At 43.3% G+C, this 24383-nt stretch overlaps 1 protein-coding gene across 1 annotated transcript; it reads right to left on the reverse strand.

The window, feature by feature from the left end:
• Positions 1-1724: 1724 nt before the first annotated feature.
• On the reverse strand, positions 1725-22611 carry LOC310794421 (uncharacterized protein). The gene is made up of 4 exons (XM_083656423.1): positions 22550-22611; positions 14233-14561; positions 5869-6157; positions 1725-3908 (listed from the first exon to the last, which is right to left on the reverse strand). Exons 2-4 carry the CDS (start codon positions 14529-14531, stop codon positions 3210-3212), a joined length of 1287 nt encoding a protein of 428 aa, XP_083512549.1. The 5' UTR covers positions 14532-14561; positions 22550-22611; the 3' UTR covers positions 1725-3209.
• Between the last annotated feature and the right edge of the window lie 1772 nt (positions 22612-24383).

Raw genomic sequence — 24383 nt, forward strand, 5'->3', positions numbered from 1 at the left:
CATGGTTCTTCACTCTTTCTGCCTATGTGACTTTTGAATGGGTTTTTGGCGCAATGCTTCAAATAAGGTCTCTGGGCAACGCAAGCTTAATCAAACGCGAACCAGTGTTCAGTGGGATAATCTTCACACATGAGGACCACTTTCATGAGTTTTGAAGCTTAAATGCAAGCCCTAGAAGTAAGAAGCTTGTGCTAAGCTAATCCAGAACTGCGCTGCTGTGCACTGATTACCCCGGGCTGAACCAGGTGAGGGAAAGAGAATTTCCGTGTTCGTCCTTTGAAGTGATGACGTTATTGACGTATAATATCCCCGTCGACTCAACAGTGTAGTCTCATTTAGCCGTTTGCTAGCTAGCCGCCTTTTCTTTTTTAAGTATGTTTATTCAGTTTTTAGTTATCAGAGGGGTAAACAGTCAGTGTTGAATGGGATAACAGCTAGCCGCCCTTTTAACGGCACGTAACAGCTTCAAAACTCATGAAAGTGGTCCTCATGTGTGTGAAGATTATCCTGCTGAACACTGGTCCGCGTTTGAATAAGCTTGCGTTAACCACAGACCTCATTTGAAGCATCGCGCCAAAAACCCATTCAAAAATCCCATAGGCAGAAAACAGTGAAGAACCGGGAGTGTTAGCAGCATCCATGTTTTCCGGACCCATACCTGCGGCTCTCTATAGACCAAATCAGCGGGGATGTTTACATTTACTTCCGGGTACCCCTGAGGTCCACACATTATAATGGCGGTGGCCGGCACAAACTGACGTGTTGAAGACAAAAACAGACAAAGACAAAAATGGTTTGTCCATGTTGTGTTGTTGTTTAATATCATTCATAACAACACTTTCACTAACGTTAGTGGAGACCAGACTAGCTAATTTACCTGTTGGACCAGACCAGAGTAGACTTGAAGCTAAATTAAATTAACTTGGCGTCAGTAGCTTTGTCTGTAACGTTAACGAGTCTGCAAAAAAACAGCGAGTTTGACAGACAAACAAACATTATTAGCTAGCTAACACTACATAAAAAACACAGAAGGCTAGATACGTCGGACAAGCATGTTTACCAACCGTTTAACCATTTAAATTGAAAGTAGTCGGCCGAAAACAGCGAGAGGGTTTGACAGCATTTATTTGACAACACGCACATTTAAACCTACCGCCAAAAAGCAACAGACACTCGTATTTGCCGACCATTTTAGAGACCCTGACAAAACTCAAGATTATAACTCGAACCCTGGTGCCCATTCTCTTTCCGGAGATTTCTATTGTTATATCATCAATTATGTGTTAAGGCCAATGTAAATTGGCAATGTATTGTGTATACCATTGGAAAGCCTGTGTCTCTCTGTGCCCCATTTGTAAGGTACATGCATTTGTGGGATGAACAGCACAGCTGAGTATGTGGGTTGTGCCCATGTAAAATGTGCCAAATCTCTGCCAATGCCAAACAGTGTATTCTCCTGTTGGTATTGATTCTTGTTTGGTGGATTGGATGATTGAACTCCCTTGACCAAGGCACTGGCAAAAGAACTGGAGTTGGTCCACTGCGGCTGCCCACTGCTCCTAGTTCTAGGAAGGTTCCTACCTAGTAGAGGATGCGTCAAATGCAGAGGATGAATTTCCCCATGGGGATAAAGGATAACTTAAACTTAAACTCTCTATCAGTAACAAGGAAGAAACAAGTCATATTGACAATTTTACAATTTATTCATTTAACAAACAGGAGCCTTGAAAAAACGACAGGGTCTGAAATGTAATAAAGTATAAAAGTGAAAAGTCTTTCTACTGGCTGTTTCTGTGCAAAGTTAAGTGAGACTCATCATATTAATATAATTTGAAGACTATTAAACTTAAAAGATCCCCTCCTAACATGTTTTAAGATGTATAAAGACTATACCTTGATTAATCATTTGTGTGATATGGTTTTACCACAAAAAGTTGCACATGTGTGAAAGCTGGGAGAGCGTGAGATGAGAAAGAATGTTTCATTGCTTTTGTCTGTCATGCATTAAAACTAAAGTAACTAGCCAGTTTTGAAAATGTAAGGAGTAAAAAAAAGTACTGATATTTGTGTTAAAATGTAAAAGAAAAAGTAAGAAAAGGAGTAAAAGTAAGAAGTTGTCAGAAAAATAAATAAAGTTGTCAGTTAAATAATCACTTTAAATACAGTAACAATTAGTATCTGTCGCATGGCTGTAGCCAGGATTTGAGAAATACCGAGGTCATTTTAGTGCGGCATGGTGGGGTCCACGGGTTAGAAAATTGTGTTTATTTTAAAGTAAAATGCTTCAATCTGGGAGCAAAATTAAGAGGCTAGATCTATAAACAACTACAGACATCCTATTAGATTAATATCCTCTTTACTGTGCTGTTGCTTTACAATGATACAAAATATAAAAAAACAAACACCCAGGTCGGTGCCCTGGGTGTTTTGGGCTGGCCATGGGGCTCACAGGGTAGGGAGAGGCAGCTTGGCACAACACCGTTAGAAAACTGGACGGTGGAGGCAGATGGTAGCTTAAGACGCTGGGAAGATAGCAATAAGAGGCGCGCAAACGATAGCGCCGTACGACGATAGGGCCCAAAGAGGAAGTAAATTGTTGCATTTCTGATCGACTATGTCATATATCATGTTATTTATGAGGGCTTTAAAACATCAATGACAGATGAATAGATCTGGGGGGCTGGGGCTATTTTTCTAAATAAAAAAAATAAAAAGATACAGAGGTCATGACCTCGGTGTCCTCAATGGTAGTTACGGCCATGATCTGTCGTTAAAGGATGGCTTTACTGATAATCAACCCACTTTGTATCATATATAATCTCGGTAATATGAGCACATGGGCAGTGTTTACCTTCTCTCTCTGTTTTCCTCATGGAGAAAAATGCTCATTAAGGCTCGTTAAGGCTCTCCATGCGATTCTCTGTGGATGTGATCATAACAAAATAAAATAAACAGTAACAGCCGCCCTCGGAGCAGATTCCGTGTCTCGAGCAGAACTTCCGCAGGGCCGTTGTGACGTAAAACGCGTCACAACTGAGCGCTTTGCCAGAGGAGGACATGGGAAATCTCCATGAGGAAAACAGAGAGAGAAGGTAAACACTGCCCATGTGCTTATATTACCCAGATGGATAATGATACAAAGTGGGTTGCTTATCGGTGAAGCCATCCTATAAGTTACTTCCCATCTCTGGGCCCAACTGACTGAACGCTCATTCTTGAGACTGCATGTTGTTAAGAACAGCTTCGTCCTCTCGGAGTTTGGCTTTGATTTGGGCAATGCGTTCATCTCGAGCCAGCTGCTCAAAGTCACAGTGCTGAGGTGCTGGGGTGTAGGTGAAAGCCAAGCCCTGCAGCGCCCCCCCGTGGTAAGGTGCCGGGGTGGAGGTGACAGCCAAGCCCTGCAGCGCCCCCCCGTGGTAAGGTGCCGGGGTGGAGGTGACAGCCAAGCCCTGCAGCGCCCCCCCGTGGTAAGGTGCCGGGGTGGAGGTGACAGCCAGGTCCGAGCTCTCCCTGTCCTCTACAACAGCCATGGCATCCTCGTCTTCATCACTGCTGGCTCTGTCTCTATGGGGATCAGCACTAGGAGCCTCTTCACAGCACAAGTCTTCCATGTCAGACTCCCCACCCTCTGTAGGCATCGCCTCCTCTTCCGCTCCTTCCAGCATCCCTCCACCATCCTCTCCACTAGTCTCCTGACAGAGACTGTCCACTGTGTGAATGTCCTCAGGAGTTTGAGGGACATCCTCTCCACTAGTCTCCTGACAGAGACTGTCCACTGTGTGAATGTCCTCAGTAGTTTGAGGGAGAAAGGGTGCAGCCTTGGATGATGATGGGTGCCTCTCCTCATCTTCACTATGTGTTCCTCCATCTTTACATGTGGGCAGCTTCTTCGTCCAGCAGCAGTCGTCCTGCAGGAAACACAGAGGACTGATGACTGAGCTGAAACAGTTACGTTTGTCTCATTTGAAAAGGGACGAAGATGTGAAGAGACGTTACGAGACTCTGCATAATTCATACCAGTCATTTTCCAGCAGTGAACAGGTGGATAAAGTGAAACAGCCTATTGAACTATTGATTTAAGGCAGAGCTAATTCAACTATATTGTTCGGGGTGCGACATTATCAGAAAGCTAAGGGCCTGGGGGCCGGACATTTCCCTGAGCTATTAATATCATCAGCGCGACACCACATTTCAAGATAATTACTCCCCTACCCCCCCTGTACCCTTTCGGCTCCTCAGAACTCCAAGCCTATTCCTATTGAAGTTTGCTCTTAAAATACTGAACCAAACGTCGTCAAAGTTGGCACATGTCTTAATTATAGTTAGTTTCCCGCTGAATGTGTCACTACTTTATTAATATCTTACCTGGATAAGCTCGAATGATGATGTATATATTATCAGTCCGAGTTGGAAGCAGCTGTCTCCAGCCAGGCAGGCGGGAGCGGGCGGGAGAGAGTCGTACTGTAAACCTCATGCACTAGCTCCAAGCTCCGGGGGGCGCGCGCAGGATTGGGTTTGACCGTTTGATCAAGCAAGTAGCTCCTGTGCTCTTAAAATACTGAACACCACGTTGTCATATTTGACATATGTCTTCATTGTAGACAGTTTATCGCTGAATGTGTCATTACATTATAAATATCTTACCTGAATAAGCTCAAATGCTGTTAGAGGATTATCACACCGAGTCTGGAGCCCTTTCTGCCGGCCAGGCAGCAGCTCGTAGGCACCCTGCCTTTTAGAGCGCGAGCACGAGCTGCTGTGCTCCAGGCAGCGGGGACGCGTGGGCGGAGCTCTTCACATGGAGGTCTGACACTGCCCTGCGCTGCAGTAACTTTTAACAAGAATCACGAAAAGCCCCAAAACGCAAATTAAAAACGGATTTCATTGCGCGGTTTATCGCTAGTTGTACGAGGGAATGACGTGGAGAAATCTCGCATTGTGTTACCCCAGAGCGGGGGGTTTCTCCTATTGTGCGGTGTGCTGCTGTAACGAACCCATGTCACTTTGCTCTCGTAACGTAGTTTGACACTAGAGCTGCCGAAAATAATCGATTCAGAGATGCATCGCGATGCTTAATAGGACGATTCTGAATCGATTAACAAATATCAAAAATCGATTATTATTATTATTATTATTATTATTATTATTTTTTTTTTTATAATCAAATAAAATAGAATGTAAGTACATGCAGTTGTTTATTTTAATTATGGATCATAATACAATGCAATTCCAAATGCACTTTTATTTTAAAAGTAGCCACACAGTGAGAAAAAAGAAAGTGAGAAAAAATAAATTATGTATTGCGGAAAAAGTGATGCATCGATTTAAGATGCATCGAGATGCATCGGAGATGCATCGAGATGCATCGTATAATCGAATCGAATCGAATCGTAGACTTGTATAATCGAATCGTATCGAATCGTGAGATCAGTGAAGATGCACGGCTCTATTTGACACTCTGCCATAGAGATAAATGCAGAGAAATAATTAAATTTCTAGTTCGCCACTGAATTACCAAATTGATATAACTTTCAACCATTTCAGGATTTTCTGTTTCCATACAGGCCACCAGCGTTGGCTAGTTGTTAATAATTATAAAGATATTGCCCCTCTCAAATAAATTATTTTTGAGGCAGTAGGCAAACTGTAATGGCGTCGATTTCCGAAAAAAAATCTTGACTTAACACAGCCAAAGAGTCTAGTATAGACAAGAGTATATGTCATTTCTTGGTTTTTTCCATAGGTATTTTCAAATCACTGTTCTAATACATATCTAGGGGGTAAGTCCTCCTTTAAAATAAGTTAGAAGTTACCTGTGGCAGGTAACTTCTACCTGCCACAAGCGAACAAGACAGAGCCATGTCTTACCAGGCTCTGGCTCTCAGAGGTGTCACTGAGCCAATACTGTGGTTGAGGTGTGGTCACTCTGACTGGCTTGGTCCTCTGCACGGCCACGTGAACACGACCACGGTAGATGATCACAGCATTTTGGTGGGTGGGAGGTGGGGAGGGAGGCAGCCTGGAGGATTGCTGGGTGGGAGGTGGGGAGGGAGGCAGCCTGGAGGATTGCTGGGTGGGAGGTGGGGAGCGAGACAGCTTGGAGGACTGACTTGTCTGGGCGGAAACCTTCCTCCCAGGAAGGGTCTCTCGCAACAGCCTGTAGGTATGGATGGGAATCACAAGTTTAATCACGATAGACTACTATATAAATTCGGTGGACAATGATACGATATTTGCTGATATCACAAACTAAGTCTGCGACAATACGATTTTGTTTCGATTCAACTCGGGTCTGCGATCAATACGACACGATATCACACGCGCATTTAACACAATCAGTTACATAATCAACTCACAAAAAGCAACTAAAATGTGATTTCACTATTTTTCTTCTGAGCTCTTCCAGACGTTTAAATGGGAAACAATCCACCCTTTCATATTCATCCATATTATGCTTTTCTTTATTTTGTATCATATATGCTGTTATAATCTCGGATGGTCATATTAAACGTTTGCCTGGTAAACCAGCCGGTCACATGAACTGACATTTAATTTCGTTCTACCAAACCGTCTAGCCCAGGGGTGGGCAACTGGCGGCCCCCGACCTCACTCAAGTGTGGCCCCTGGGTAATATATATATATATATATATATATATATAAAAAGTATAATTTTCACTCAAAATATTGCAAAAAAAATCTATATTAGTCCATGAGCCAGAAAGGATGGGAATAATGCTCATATTGATTTTTCGGCAAGGTATACATATCTATCTCTCTGTGATATTGCACCAACGGTAACTAAATGTGTGTTATCACTCGATTTATAACCTATAGCATGTTTAAAATGTCATTATTTTGCATTGCAAAGCATTTTTAATTAGATATTAATAATTCTTACCAGTGTGTCGTGATTGGGAATCAAATGAATGCAAATAAATGTACTTTGTGAACTTGAATTTTAGATTTATTTTCAATTCAATAGAAGTGCAATGTAGACCAGGCCCGATTTGAGCCTGCTACATTAGGGTGGGCTGGTAGGGGGCAACTTTGGCAGTAGGTTGCCAGAGGTTGTGGGTTCGGGGATGTTTTCTTCATTGTTCATTCACTATAGAGTCTATAGTAAATGCTGCTATTAACTTGTGTTTACTTTTGCTACTAAACCAACATCAGGACATCCAAGCAAGTTCTGACAGAGAGCAATGCCATTGGACCGCATTGGACAAACACATTTGCACATCTCCCAGCATGCATTGTTCCTTCCAAACTTTTGACAAGAAAGTAACCACATTAAATAAGTGGTGGGTGTAAATAATCATTAGCCTATTCTTAGTTAAACATTTTAAACAGTTTTGGAACATTCAATAAATACAAATAAAAAATAGACTATGACTCGACACCCTAAGTGATTCACACATGTTAAGAGAGTGTATATTACCCATCACACCAATATCCGTTTCAGTGTAGAATGGTTAGTTCCTTGCTCTGATCTCCCCTAAGAGTGCAATGGACAAACAACCATGTCCAACCCTGTATCACCCCATATCGTGCTGTGAGTCGAAGATGCGATTAACGCCCCAATATATATATATATATATATATATATATATATATATATATATATATATATATATATATATATATACACACACACACACACACACCGGTATATATATATGTAAGGGATAATGGATAGTGAGCCGGTGATTACTGGCGAAATAATGACCGACAGGTGATATTGAGCCCGACGCGCAGCGGAGGGCTTAATCATTCACCTGAACGTGAATCCCGCTTAGAACACGGCCTACAACTAAATCATTCAATAATCTGACAAAAATAATTATTCAAATAGATTTTTTAATAGCATTTTCTTTTCAACGACAAAGCGGTTTCATTCATAATTGGCACACAAGACACCACAGCTGCAACTGGTTGGCCTAATTAGTAATTAGTAGTGTCTGCAGACAAAAGGCTCTTATCAACTGATTAATCCAAGTGTGGCAGAGCAGCGGTCGGTTGTCGAGAAATAATGACCGGTGAATCTTGTTGATTGACCAATCAGAATCGAGTATTCAAGAGAGCCGTGTTCTAAATATATATATATATATATATATATATATATATATATATATATTAGGGCTGTCAGCGTTAAGGCGTCAATGCGTGCCACCTATAAACGCGTTATTTTTCTTTAATCGCATGCCGCTATTTTGTCCCTTCTTCGCACCCGTACTTGTAGTCAAGCCTTTCGCAGCCGTTTCCTGTCTTCTGCCTGTGGAGGCATGGAAGACTTAAAGACAGCAATGCGCTTCTAAATGGCTCGTTTTACTTTAAATAACACCCAAATGGCACAGTGGACAACTCAAGAGCAGTAGTTTGCACCTTGTGTAAAACGGAATTAAAATATCACCAAAGTACATCGAGTTTGAGCTATCACCTAAAAGCTAAACATACCAGAGCAGCTAGCGGCCAGCTAGCAGCTCAATGAGTTAAAAAAAAAAAAAAAAATTACTAACCTAAACTTGTACCACTGTTCCTTCAGAAGTTGTAGTTGTCATAGACTGTGCTCCAAAGTTGATTGTTCTATTGCTGACAAAAATGTGTTATTGTAAAATGACGTAATGTAATGTAATGTAATGTAATGTAATGTAGCAGCCAGCTAGCTAGCGCGAGACTCATTCATCATTCATTCTTCCTTCAGAGTCTCGGATGCGCGGGTCCTCTAACCACTGGGTGGTCGGCTCCAATGGCTTCACGCAATATAGAGCCCTTATACAGCTGTCAACATTGGAGCTGCGTGCGCATCGTGTAGGCAAAAAGCCATGAGCCCAGCATTGACAGACACAGAGAACTGTGTAAAAGCCCCGGTGTCAGGACTGCTCTGTGCCCATCTGCGACACACAGTTAGATTTTAGTTTTAAAATGCAGTTCTCGGCTTACTACCACAGCTTATCGCCTAGTGATAAGCAATGTTATGCATCGAAATTAACGTTGGTTAATGGAATACGTCTTACAGACCCATACGCACTGGCGCTGTCAATTGGCCAAGCCTAGTGGCCAGCAATACATATCGTGCATTCCTTTATAACTGGGGATAGCGTAGATCAACCTACAGTACGCGTACCGTAGGTGGTACTTGCGCCCCCTGCTGGTGGTACTTGGAAGGCTCTGTGAAAAAAAAAAAAAAAAAAAGTTTTTGTGCTAAATCCATGGTGGTCATTATTAGTAGTTTTCAAACATGTGAAAGTGAAATAATAATAATAATTATTAATATTATTGGCAGTGTTTCTCAAGGTAGGTGGTACTTGCGCCCCCCCCTGCTGGTGGTACTTGATCCCTGGAATCCCAATGTTTAAATTATGAAATAAACCCAACTTTAAAATCAATTGTAAAACATGTTTATCAAAATAATACTACGAATGAAAATAAACTTGTGATCATTGAAATTGAGGTTTATTTTGTTGTCTTGAGATTTAGAAACAAATATTTGTTTCTGACGGACACTATACCTGTTGCGCATGCACAATTACCTGCCCGCCCCGCATGGTTACACAAGTGGTGAACAAAGGCGAGGAGGGATGCTAAAGTGGATCAAAACGGGAGGGAATCGTAAAAGAGCTGTAGTAGAGGAGAGCAGCAACGATGAAGCACAAGGAGGTGAAGACAGCAGTCAACCCAGCACAAGTGCAGCTGCTGCAGGTTGCACATAGGCTGCAGGTTGGAATACATTTGCCTCCTGCGTGAACTGTGCATAGCTGAATAGACTGTATTTTAACGTTGGTCATATGGTGGTACTTGGAGAGCCAACTACTTTCTCAGGTGGTACTTGGTGTAAAAAGGTTGGGAACCACTGGCGTAGATAATTATTCTGTAACTTGCAAATATATATTGTTATGTTGATAATGCACACAACTCAATAATGACATTATGTAACGTTACTTGGTCGTTAACTAACCGAGCGATGTGGCTGAGCAGCCTATAGCTTCAGGCAGCTTACCTGATTATGAAGAGCACTACAAAGTCGGGCATTTTTAATGATGTCCTCGTTCCAATCAGTTCAACTGAATAATGACATTATTTAACGTTACTTGGTTGTTAACTAACCGAGCGATGTGGCTGTTACGAGCAGCCTACAGCTACAGCTTACCTGATATGAAATGAGCGAGCACTGCAAAGTCGGGCATTTTTAACGATTTCCTCTTTCGGCTTGCAACCAAAGACACCTACGGTTAGCATTAAAAGCAGTATGAGTTGACGGGATTCGGTAAAACTTTAGTCCTTGCTTTGTTGATAGTGTAACAGACTGTTCAGTGTTGTGTTGTGTTCTATTGCGTGTGTGCGAGGCTGTGTATGTTCCCTCGAGTTGCGTAGAACAGGATATGTGGGGAGAAGCTTGTTATAATGTTACAGCCTGGCTCTAACGTTTATTATTTTATTAACCAAGTGTGAATAGGCGGACCCGAATACTCTGCTACTAGGGATGGGCATCGAATTTCGAATTTTCGAATAATCGTTGTTATTATCAAGGTCGACTTTTATTATTGAAATTCGAAATTCGAAAAAAAAAAAAAAAAATTTTTTTTTTTTTTTTTTTTTGAGTGAAATGTTGCATTGTCTCCCCTGATTCTAAGTATAGTCAAATCGCTTGGTTTGAGCAAGTAAAACAATTTTTATAAGCATTTTAAGCAAGGTTTATGGAAAAATTAATGGCAGATGAAATCCCATGAAGAGGGAGAGGGGGTGACTTTGGCACCCCTTTGGCACTCAGACCTGAGCCTACTAAATATTTAATGAACCACTCATGATTGTCAAAACTGTTTTTTATTTTCGAAAATGTCAATGTCATGTAACATGTTCTTTACTTCAGTGGTGCAATGCTTGTTTGAGCTAAAAATCCACAGCAGAAGCTTTTTATATTAATTAATAAAGCCGTAGACTTAGAATCAGGGGAGACAATGCAACATTTCACTCACAAAAAAAAAAAAAAAAAAAAAAAATTTTTTTTACATTTTTTTATTTATTTTCGAAATTCGAATTAAATTCGAATTTGGCCAGCGAATTTCGAATAGTGTTTTTGCTAGAAATGCCCATCCCTACCTGCTACAATAGCTTTCCGATTCTGGCATCGCACTGCACAACACGAAGACATGTCTTGCTCGAATAGTTTTCCAGCCACTGGAAAACTACTTGCCAGGGCTGCGCGGAGTCTGTCTTTCTGCCTCCGTCTTGCGCATCGACGCTGCGTGATGTCAGTGTGACGTAGTCGTATAAGGGGTCTATACATGTTATCAATACACAGTTTCCAATACCGAGCCATTATTCACATGGAAGTGCCAAAGTTTTTAGCTCAGATACAGCCTTCTTCGGCTGTGTCATTTTGGGTTTCGACTGCTCCACAGCGCCGCCGCCGGAAGTATTGGTTCTGGAGCGTTTACAATTATTGTGCATTTATTTTCTATTCAAGATGCATTTTGTAGACATTTTGTGACGTCCTGTCTACATTGCACTTCTATTGAATTGAAAATAAATCTAAAATTCAAGATCACAAAGCACATTTATTTGCATTCATTTGATTCCCAATCACGACACACTGGTAAGAATTATTAATATCTAATTAAAAATGCTTTGCAATGCAAAATAATGGCATTTTAAACATGCGATACAAAGATTAAGACAATTAATCGTTTGACAGCCCTAATATATATACATATACATGTGTGTGTGTGTATGTATGTACATATATACAGTATATATCCTTTCCAAAAGATTTGAATATCAAAACGATTTTTTTTTCATAATTCCTTTCAAAAAGTGAAACTTTCATAGATTATAGATTCATTACACACAAAGTGAAATATTTCTAGCCTTTGTTTAATTTTTCATAATTTTGGCCTACAGCTCCAGAAAACCCCCAAAACAGTACCGGTATTTCAAGAAATTAGAATAGTGTGAAGAAAATCAGCAGTTACTTCTCAGTTATGACTGACTCCAGCCTCAGTCCACTCCCTCTGAATCTCCGCCAAATTTTTGAATCGTCTTTGCTTGACAATCTGCTGAAGCCCGGTTATCCATGTTATTTCCATGATATTCAAATTTTTTGGAAAGGATCTGTATATACACACACATTCATACATACACACAGAGAATATATTACACTATGATAATAGGGCTGTCAATGTTCCTCAATAATCCAATTTGATTTTCAGTGCTTTATTATTTTAATATTCGATTTTTCTTCGATTTTTTAATGATTTATTTTATTTTAATCAGCATGTTGTTGGTATGTACTGTTCTGTCCACTAGAGGGCAGACCAACCACTGAAATGTCCTGTTGTAACATTGACCATTGAATGGGATTACATGAGAAGATGATGTGACTGTCACATCCATCTGTGGTCAAGGCGATCTTCTCTTCACTGATGAGTTTTCTGATGTTGTGTTTCAACTGAGCCAAACTGAACCCAGAAAACTCACGTGAAAACAATTAGCTCTCGGGGCTACTAACCAGGAAGCTAGACTATTTTATTTTCAAAATAAAAGCGGTAATGTATTACTGCAGTGCATGACTCACTGGTTAAGGGGGTAAAATTAACTTTTCGAAGGCACAACATTATCTTCATTTAAAACAGGTTTCTATGCAAATGTTTTCTTTATATCCTCTTTGGTACTTTGGGTATTTTGGATCACACACAAAAAACATTGCAATAGTACTTTTATTTTGAAAGTTGTAACAGTTGTTCCATTCTATTCTGGTTGACTTGACAACTGTCAGGCTTTTAGCGTGTTGTCTTTAATGTTGTAATTGAGTCTTCCACTCCTCCCTTTGTGTGTGCCTTTGTATCAGAAACATCTATTGTATGAAGAATGACGGCTATTTGACTGTTTTTGCCTCATTGCCTCATAGTTTTTCATTGGATATTGACGGGATCCAAATGCATGCGAGTTGATGCGGGAGTGATTAATTAATATGCGCAAAGTTAATAGCGGGCACTTAAAGGAGAATTTCGTTTTTTTTTAACCTGGATCCATCTCCTGGCATTAATTATGATTTGGCCACTCACCAGGCGATCTCCGCGGCGTTTCTGGCCGTCCTAGCGTTGTTTTGACATCAATAGCGTCCAAGTCAGTTGTAAAATGGAGCTGACTTGGGGCCAAGTGTGAGCCTGTCTTTCCTGCATCTAAATAGCTATTTTTATTCCCGTTTTCGCCAAATATCGTCAGAATCTGATCCCTCAAGAAGCACCACAGTGATATTTCGCCAAAGGCTGTTTCCTGGAGTCCCACAGGGACCAAATTACCTCAAACGTGATCTCGGTCACCAAGTCTCGTGAAGTCCCGCGATACTTTCCTGCCGACTGACCAAGTACAGGAGGACGCTTTGCAGTGGTGGTTTTAGCGCAACCTATGTGGGGTTTGGCGTAACCTATGTGGGATTCGAAATAACGAAGACAGGCTCACACTTGGCCCCAAGTCAGCTCCATTTTACAACTGACTTGGACGCTATTGATGTCAAAACAACGCTAGGACGGCCAGAAACGCCGCGGAGATCGCCTGGTGAGTGGCCAAATCATAATTAATGCCAGGAGATGGATCCAGGTTAAAAAAAAACGAAATTCTCCTTTAATGCAGATTATGTGTTTTTAGCAACTTGTTGAATGTTGTTTGTTTGTTGAATGCCAATGCGATTCACTTTTTAGGCTAGTTGAATGTCTCCCTGTGCAGGGAGATAGTCTGGCAAACAAGACTACTGCAGCATTCATGCACTGCGTGGCGTCCTCATGATATTATCATTGTGATTCCAGACTCAGAAATCTTTAACAGTTCATCACATTTGACAAAATGTTTTGTTTTCACACGCTGATTAGCCAAGGCGAGACGGACAAGATTTGCCGTATAAAAAAAAAAATAATAATAAAAACAAAAACAATAATCTAATTTTATTAATATTTATCAAAATTGAATTACAGTATATTCGAATATCGAAATTCTTTCCAACAGCCCTATGTATGTGTATATGTAGATATACACCATACCATATCCTACTATAAAGCACTATTAAGTGCCACATTTCTCATGTTTAAGTGCAAATGACCACGCACATCTATGCTTCATCACCTTGGATTTACATGACTTTTCTTAAAGACGACAATATAGATCAATATTTAGACTTTCCATGGATACGATATTGATGGATTTAGCGATACATGGGTAGATGGATGTATCGTCTCAGCCTACCTGTAGGCTGTGTGGTTGGAGGAGATGAAAGACATTTGGAAGGGACCCTGAGCTGTCTGCAGCCTCCTGCTCAACAGTGAGTAGGCACTTTCTCCGGCTGGCGGCTGGCCTCTCTTCCGTATGACAGCTGGACAAATCCACGTGCCTTCTGGGGAGGCTGCCAGGTTCCTGGAGCCCTCACGCTCAGCCTGGGGAAGGTCCATCCGCTTCAACAAGGAGTTTGGCAAGCTCCAAAGAGGGATGTTTCTCACCTCAGCCTTCGGGGGGATGTAGACCTCAAAGCCTTCAAGGATATCCATGCTAGGGGATGTTCCCAATCACTAACTTCCCTGGTGATGAAATGAAAATGTACATTTAAAATGTGATAAGATCGGCTTTATTGTCCCCGAGGGGAAAATTGACTTAGGCAGAAGAGCTACACACACAACAAGTGGACAACAAATAATGTGCAGCCGCAGACATCACAGAGGAGAAACAGCTCTCCCCACAATCAAACAGCAAGGATGAAAAAGACAATTTAAACAAGACAATATAAGAATTGCACTACTGCAACATCAAGTGCACCAGACTAGGGGTGTTCATTTTGAATCAATTTCCATAATCGAAATTCTGGAAAATAAACGATCAATTATCGATTGCGTGATAATAATAATAATAATAATGTTTTTTTTGTTTTTGTTTTTTTGTAACTGGTCTGGTAATACCTTTGCGCGTTCTCGGCCAGCTATAATGGCGATGCCGCTGTGTAGTAAGAATATCAGACACTAGCGCTGTGGCCAGGTAAACAAACATGTTACATGTCAGGTTACATGATGTAAGGCAATCGGCGTCTTCCAGCTTAGCTGACAGCACAAGAGTCAAATCAACAGGCCTGAGCTCGGCGCGTCCTTATAACGTCATGAGCGCGCCCGCGGTAACATTGACAACCACAGTCACACAGCCTTACACTAGCTAGCTAGGCTACTGTACTCACATTTTGAAAGTAGGACTCAGGCAGCTCACCGGCCGCAGCTTCCAGGCTTATAAACTCGCAACAAAACCCTCATCTGTCCTGATGGTCAAGTTCCATCCAGCTGCTCTCAGAGTCCGACGCGTGGATATTATTCGCGTTATTTGCCACGAGATGTGTGTGAATTGATTCAGGTGGGCGTTAGCAGCTAAAGGCTAGCTGAGTCCATGCTGACTGCTGCTACTTCATACCGTTATAAACAAATAAAACGACTTGAATTCACTTAAACACGTACCGTTACTCACACTTTGTTGGAAATTAGGAGAGAAGTGTACGAAGTGTCATAGTTATAACAGCCTCGCTGAGGTCCGCAGACCGCTGGGTGCGTTTGTTTGTGTCCGCGGCGCATGCCCGTGTGAATTCCCCATGTTTAAAACAGTTTTGTTTGCACAAAGGCCCGTGCCCAGCCAGAAAACTAGAGACTATATGAAGCTCCACCTCACGTTAGTCGGCTGTGCAATGGAGTGGGGCGAGGAGAAACGAATTCCACCCAAACCTAGTCAAAAAACAAAACAATCGATAAAAATTCGACGTGATCAAATTCATTCCTCAACCATCAATTATCGATTATCGATTATTGATGAACATCCCTACACCAGACATATTGCACCACTGTAACATCAGGTGCACCAGACATATTGCACAGGACTGTACGAGTCCTAGTTATTGCACAAACCTGTAAAATGCAATACAATCGAAAAAGAACGTGCAACGCGGATAATAAGAGTAAAATAGATGAGGTGCACTGCAGCTCCTCTGCTGGAACACACTGGTAACCACAACAGAGTAAGAACCATAAGGACAATAAAGAAGTTAAAAAAAAAAAGTTAAAAACAATAAGAACAAGGTTAAAAGAATAAATGAGAGAAGATTGTATTAATCTTAACATGACCTTCTAATGTTGAAATGAAAGAAGGATAAATAAACAGTGACAACCTCCTAGGTGTGTGATCTCCTCTGCTGGGCGGGGCAGTATTGGTAGTTTGTTCAGCAGTGCCACAGAAGTTGGTAGGAAAGAAAGCTTGAAGCGGCTGCTTTTGCATCTACTTGTGCTATATCGTCTACCCGAGGGTAGTCTCGCTGGCCAGCCTCCTCTCCCTTCAGCCTCCTCTCCCTTCAGCCTCCTCTCCCTTCAGCCTCCTCTCCCTTCAGCCTCCTCTCCCTTCAGCCTCCTCTCCCTTCCGCCCGAGGAGTCTGGCGCCGCAGGTCTCCATAACTGGGATAAACCCGCCCCTGCTCTACTCTGCTCTCCCATTGGAGCGACTGTTTCGGTGGCAGCCGGATGTCCGCTCCCGGCTTATTACAAAGTCTGTCTCCGACCATGTCAATCAGAGCAGCTTCCGCTCCCTCCTCCCTGTGTGTCGCTGTAAATAGTGCCCTGCCACCGCAGTGAAAACAACGCTAACTAGCTAGCAAGCTAACGGCAGAAACCTACATGCTGGCACGTTGCTACACGCTGAAAACGGCAAGTTGGATTGTTTGAAACTATTTTCCAAGGGCACTGCCGCTAAGCGCCGCCCATCGCAATCCCACTATGGAGACCTGCGGCGCCAGACTCCTCGGACGGAAGAGAGGGGAGGCTGGCCAGCGAGACTAACCCGAGGGTAACAGGTCATAGACTAGTCGACTAGCCTATAAGTGTCCCGGTGGTTGGGAACCACTCATCTAACTGTACACTCTGATCCTGGGCGCTCTCTTGCTGGCTGCTCACCAGCCCTCAACAGTAGGGGTGCACTGATCATGTTTTTTGCCACCGATCGCCTATGAGAAATATCTGCCAACCGATCACCGATTTTTTTTAGCACCTATAGCAGTCTATTATGGAAGTTTCCATTTTACATATAGGCCTACATTTCATGCATCAAATTGAAAGTGCAGCACATTTTCTTTTTTTCTACATCAATATTTTATATTGTGTGTAGGCTAAAGGAAACCGCCAACATGATCATTTTTGTGTGAGATAATTGGAGCACAAGACTGTTGAGACTAGAAATGGCTAGAAGAAATTTTCTTTATAGTTCAGTCCAGTTCCCTCAGTTCAGTTTATAAAGGAACAAAACGATTCCACTTCAGGGTTTCCATGTTACCAGTTCAATGCAGTTCAGTTCACTCAACAAAAATACTCCATTCTGGGATTTCCCTGTTATAACACAAACCCAAGGAAACTATTTTATAGATATATAAGCTAAAGCTGCTGAAGCTAACCGAAGCTAACGCAAAGCTTTGTCAAGTGGTCACCCATCTTTTGCCAACGCACAGCTGGTGATAGCTGTTGTCAGTTCAGGTTAGTTAATTAGTTGGCTAGTTGATTACAATATCAGAATAGCTGTTGTCAAGTCTGTCGGCTGCTCAATGAATTTCCTTGCGGTGACAAGAGGATGAGAGGAGATGTTTTCCAGGTTTAACGTTATGAGGACACACGCAAATATGGATCAAACACGGAATTAACACAGCGCAAACGCCTCGGTAGGCTGACGTAGTGGAGGACTGGAGGTAACTTCTCCCTGCTTGTTACTCACCGGCTGATTTGTGTGACTCATAAGCCGTTTTCACACATGCGTACAGGAACATTGCCTGTAAATCAATAACGGCTATTTCCCGGAATTTCCCTTCACACATGTGTAAAAACAGCCGTGAAACAGCCGTGAAAGAAGCTGTATTTTGGGGGGGCGGGGCGGCACTGCAGAGCGGGCGGGGGGGCGGAGGAGAGTGGGCTGGGGTCATGACGTATAAACTGTGCTGCAAGAAGCCAGAGGCAGTCAGAAAAACAAACAAACATGGAGCCGGCGTCCACTCTTTTGATAATATTGCTGACGCGCTTTTCCCTCAAACGTAGACAGCGACGTAGACAAATGAAGGCGATAGTGAGAACAGCCCGCAAAAAGTCGCAATGAAATGCCATCATGTGCAGCACTGAGTGCGCTTCCACTCCCAAACGACCGCACATCAGCACATTAATGAACCATCAAATCCGCCTCCCCTGAATAGGCGTCTCAGCTCTCAGCCCTGATAGCCCACTCCGAGTCCGCGCTGACTCCAATCCCCCTCAATCATGCTCTCAACACAACACTTGTGTCCCCTATCGCGGCATACCGCTCTTATCACAAGGTTAGAAGTGGTCAAGTGTCCGCGATGACGGGGGCGTGCTTATACCGGAAAACAACTTTCACACATGAAAGCATTACACCGCTTTCTGGTCATTTCCCGGTATAAAGCGCATGTGTGAAAACGGCTATAAAGACGCAAGGCGCGTGTTGACAGAGTCTGGTGCAGACTGCGGACTGGTGTGTGTGGAGGGGAGTAAAACACTGACAAAAGCAATGCGTGTGATTTGCAACACAATGATATAAACGATAGAGCATAATAGGGCTGTCAAAGAATATTCTATATTCGAATATATATTTGAATATATAAATTAAAAGAATATTCTAATATGAAAAAATAGCATTCAATTGTTATTATTATTTACACTACATTTAACCAGGTAAAAAAAAACTGGCGAAGTTGGCATTAGCAGCATAAAAAACATAAATTTAGGTTTCATACAAAAACACTACAAATAAACATTATGAACAGGCAGATTTGGGGGCCCTTTACACGAGGACAGTCTCTGGAAGGAACAACACAATAGCGTTTCCTTCACACCTTTTCCTTCACACCTTCTCCCCGTTTACATGAGCTCTGTTGAATTTTTAAAACGCCGTAATGTACATGCCAGGTCGCTAGGTGGCATTGTGATGGTCAACTGGGCGTTGCTCGTCGCTCCACGGACACTTCTGCATGACGTCATTTCGTAATCGTCTTTCTGGGTTTTAGACACGGAAGTAGATTACGGCTACCGTAGTAATTTTTAGACTTGCCAAAAAGCTGTTTTCTAAAAAAAAAAAAAAAACTGTTTTAAAGTTGTAATATTCTTCGGGTGAGAACGTTACATAGATGTGACCAGTTTATCAGAATAAGCCTATTTGGAAATCTTTAACGAGCAGCGAGGATCGGGAGCGCTGGCTGTGCTGACACTGTCTACTGTGTAGGCTGCAGTGAGAAAACACTGTCGATGTGCTTGCCTAACGTTAAATGCCGACCGGGTAACAGCCATCGGCTCCACGCAGCAGCAGTAACGCTCGTTATGAACATGTAACTGAAGTCGGCCGCAGTGTAGCTTAATTCTGAATGTTGCCAAGCGTGTGTCGCGTGTGCAGGCACGTCAGAGTTTCTGGGAAGACTATCGTTTCTAACAGATTACATGGAGCGCTCAGCGGGAAGCGTCACCAACAATTCCACTCTAGAGGGTGGTTTCAAAATGTGTCGTTAACTAAGCGCGAATTCGCCGTCGCCGTCTTAACGGGAGGCACTAACGATAAAAGAATTCCCCGTTTCCATAGGAAACCGTCCTCGTGTAAAGTGCCCCTTGGATTGCAATGGCATTGTGCGTTCTTGTGAGAGCTTGCGCTGCTGCCTGTCTGTCTGTCTGTCTGTCTGTCTGTCTCTCGCGACATCTGGGCCACTACACTCACTGATGGACAGGAGTCAGGTTCACAGCCAAACGCGGCAGCAGTAGAGAGAGTGATTTCCACTCTGAGCAGTCTAAGGGGCACTTTACACGAGGACGGTTTCCTATGGTGGTGACGGGGAATTATTGTATCGTTAGTGCCTCCCTTTTAGATGGCGACGGCGAATTTGGGCTTAGGAAACGACACATTTTGAAACCACCTTCCAGAGTGGAATTCTTTGTGACGCTTCCCGCTGAGGGCTCTATGTAATCGCTTTGAGACGGCACGTTTCATAAACTCTGACGTGCCTGCACACGCGACACACGCGATTACGCCATAGCCATGCGCGAGTTGGCAACCACTTTCAAAATAAAATGTCAGTATGAATGAAGTTTGGCAACATTCAGAATTAAGCTACACTGCGGCCAACTTCAGTTACATGTTCATAACTTTACTGCTGCGAGGAGCCGATGGCTGTACCCGGTCGGCATTTAACATTAGTTACAAAAGCACGTCGACAGTGTTTTCTCACTGCCAGTAGCCTAGAGTAGGGTTTGACAGATAGCACACTCAGCGCTCCCGGTCCTCGCTGCTCGTTAAAGATTTCCAAAAGGCGTTATTCTGATAAACTGGTCACATATATGTTACATTCTCACCCGACAAATATTAAAACTTTAAAACGGTTTGTTTGTTTTTTTAGCTTGAAAAAAGCTTTTTGGCAAGTCTAAATTGAGGTGGTTTCAAGGTGGTTTCCAGGAGTTTCCACGTGTTTTCCAGGCTTTTCCAGGTGGTTCAAGTACTGTGCAACCTGCCCATGACCTTGCCCAGATAATAACCCACAGTCATGCAAATTTTCAGCCCATTCCAAGCTGGGGTGTGGGCGTGAGGCGGTTTCAAGACTTTCCAGGCGTGAATTACATTTGACGTGAGGCCCACTTTTTCAGGAGTTTAACAATGTAATGAGTGATTAATCCTATTTTCACCTTCAAATTGGATTTAAAACAAAAAAATGCACGATTTAGGCCAGGAAACTTTTGATTTGTTGTTTATTGACCATCTACTAGTAAATATAACAAGATAGATGCATCATAAACTGTTAAAAATATGTTTTTCAGAAAAACACACAAACGGGTTTGTCCTCCCTGGGGACACCTCGGCATTCCGAAATGTCGGCACTCCGAAATACCGGCATTCCGACAAAATTCTAACCCTAACCTCGCCATTGCGAAAGAACCCTCCCCCAGACCCTAACCCTAAACCTAACCTCTCCCACCCCCCACGCCTAAGGCTGGTTTCACACCGACGACCCACGCCTTGCCTTGCCTCAACCCACGCCTACGCCGAGCTGGGCGTGAACCTGTTACACGCTTTTGCGATCACACCGCACGCCTTTTGCACGCCGAACCTGGAGCCGAGTCACAAGCGCCTCTCCTCTCTCCCGACTGTATTTTTTCACGTGTTGTCCAGAATTGTCATGGGTAGCCTCTAGGTAAAATAAATCTGATATATTTAATGTTCTATTGATGCTGGATATGTATAACCAGGTCTGACTATAGTCGGACATTTTAGAGAGGTGATCTTGCAAGAATATGTGCTGGCACAACAACATTGTCCATCTTGCTTCTTCGGTCGCTATTCTCTCTCATGAAGATTTGTTTGCCGACAGGGAGAAAGCCCCACGTGATAGCCACCCGTCAATCTCTCTCTCGCTCTCTCTCTCTGCTCAATACTGTTGTAGAAACTCCATTTTATTTTGAAATTCAGTTGACTTTGCCAGTTCCCACGGATATTGGCGCGTTTTTCTTTCATGGCTTGACAGAAAAGCCTGCCTGCACGCGCCTTGTCGGCGTGAAAATAGAACTCTCGCCTATTCGATAAAATCGGCAAGGCACAGGCAAGGCGTGGGTACACGCAGGGTTCACGCTCAGGCGTCCGGTGTACACAGCCTCATTGACTAAAACGGACGCCTATTAAAAAGCGTGGGTAAAGGCAAGGCATAGGCAAGGCTTGGGTCGCCGGTGTGAAACCAGCCTAAGCCTAACCTAACCTCTCGGCGAAACATTTTTTGGAGATAAAAAAGGGCCGCCTCTCCGAAAGCATAGAAGTCAATGATCGGAATGCCGACACTTCGGAATGGCGAGGTGTCCCCGTCCTCCTACACACAGGCAGAAACGCGGCCCTGCACAACGGAGCTACTGAACAGAGAGTATCTGTTCAGTAGCTCCGTTGTGCCTGGCAGTGCCAGTCACATTAAAAAAACGTTTGGGCGTATAATCTTTCACTAGGTCTCCTGGCCAAAATGTTGCAAACATGATCAGCTTTCTGAAATCCTTTTCTGTTACACGAGTAAAATACTTCAACGTGTCAGTGGACCGCGGTTAAAGCCCAACACAGTGGCTTGTTGTGATCTGGCTTTTATGTCACAACCTGCGTCTGCTTTACAGTCAAAGATGCTTAATCCAGTCAGAGTAAAAAAAAACGTTATATCAAGCTAAACACTAGACTGCTTTGAGGTTGCTTTGTCAGATCAACACTTGAATTTGAGATCGGATGAGGCCGAACGTAAGCAGAACTGAAGCTTGAAGCAGGTACAGGCAGAACGTACGCCTTTTAGCTAGAACGGGGAGCCAAGTAACGCTAATGCTAGTTTGCTAAAGTTGGCTAAGCTAAATTGGTTAAGCCAACTTTAGCAAACTAGCATTAACGTTAATGCAAATAGCATAATTGTCTTGATATGGAGTCAATGAAAGCGTAAACATACCTAAACATGTCTCGTTAATTTCAAGAAACATACATAGGCTACATTGCTCATAAATACCTGATTAAACACGTTACTTTACCAACTCCCGACTTTTTTCTGTAGGCAGTAGACGCTCTGCTTCTTCTTCTTCTTCTTTTTTTTCTGTAGGCAGTAGACACTTCTTCTTCTTCTGCTTTAGATTTCCGGCAGACTAGGCACGGGTTGGTGCATTGCTGCCTCACACTGGTAGCCACAAGGAAGCGAACTACTAATGGCTCAATCCCACCACACTTAACAGCCCTGCACAGCTCGTCCCCACTCGGCTCCACTCGTCTCTACTCGATGGATGTTTTGCTTCGACCGGCGCTCGATCGGCCCCCACCCACCCCCGCCCACAGCTGGTCGTCTAAAAATAGCGACCGCATATCTGTCCTTCGGCTATAACATAACGTTACAATTAAATCCATCCACAGAACTTTTAAACTGTTTATGAAATACTGGTGCCTCTAAATGACCTACAGTGTACATGGGCAAATGTGACAATCGGCCAAGAGAATGATATCACAGGCATGCTGCGCTGTGCGGGGACGGGAGAGGCGCAACAGAGTGAAGCCTCTACCCCGCAGCCTCTCACCAGGCAAGACCGGGGCTTCCAAACACCCGCTGCGGCCTAGCGGAGCGCTGCAGCCTCCACTCAGCTACAGAGCTCCCTGAGCGAGCAGCGGACTTTTTTCTCAGACAATTGAACACCCGCCACGATTTTATTTCACCGGAGGTGAAGGCAGCGACACAAAATACTGATGGAAATATACATAACAGAAGATAAGGTAAGACCACTAAACTGGTATGCAGCCGCCAGCATTGCATTGACAGTCAGTAGACAGAGTAAACACGATTCTCTCTGACCAATCAGTAGCCATCAGAGTTTTACGTCACCATTTGGGACCTACTCGCCAGCCCGAAGTACCCCGACGAGGCAGGGACCAAAAGTAGCACGACTCGGCCACAAAACAAACCGAGCTGGGCCGGTTTTTGATGGTGGGATGAGACCAAAAGTCGAGTCGAGCGGAGCGGGACCGCGCTACTAGCTGCTGTGGAATTGGGCCATAACACTATTTATTTGTGCCACCCCATCACCCAACAGTGTTTTAAGGGAAAAGCTTTTAACTCCCAGTTTGCCCAGCTCAATAAATAATTCCCTCCTTTCCTCTGCATAGTGTGAACATTGCAACAGTACATGCTGCACAGTTTCTAATACTCCACAATGCTCACACCAGTAGCGGCTGGTGCATTTTTGTCCAGGGAGGGCGCTATAGGCATGGACAATGGGGTTGAAATCAATATGATAATCATAAGGATTATTCTCAATATCAATATTGTAGCGTATCAGCATTACACATACAGGGGTGAGCATTGGTAGTGTCTCAACTACAGATAGGAACTGATGTGTGGGAGTGTTGTATTGGGGAACACTATGCTGTGGGAATACTTCCGGGGAGGACTGAGCATGCGCGTCAGTCTCCACACACTGCTAGTAGGGAAGGTTGCTAGTTATGAGCGTGACAACCGCTGAGAGTTGTAATATGACTAACGGAGAATAAAGAACCTTGTACCAACAAGAAGCCTCTGCCTCATGAGTTACCAGGAACGTTACACTGGCGTCAGAAGTTTAAACAGTGAATATTGCCTCCAGATTCGGCGAAATGGTTAACAAGTTCCTGAAGAAAGAGCGCAAACGACTCAATCGAGAGGCGGGAAAGGCAAGAGCCGGAGCAGACTGCCAGGCGTCCGGAGAGGAAGATGTCTGGGTAGACGCAGCCGCTACCACAGAGAGCCAAGCGGGAAAAGCAGCAGAAAGCCTGGGGTGGGTGAAGATAAAATCCGGACTAGGCAGCGCTATCACCGTAGCCAC

Source organism: Poromitra crassiceps (genome assembly GCF_964638095.1).
Source record: "Poromitra crassiceps genome assembly, chromosome: 20".
NCBI lineage: Eukaryota > Metazoa > Chordata > Actinopteri > Beryciformes > Melamphaidae > Poromitra > Poromitra crassiceps.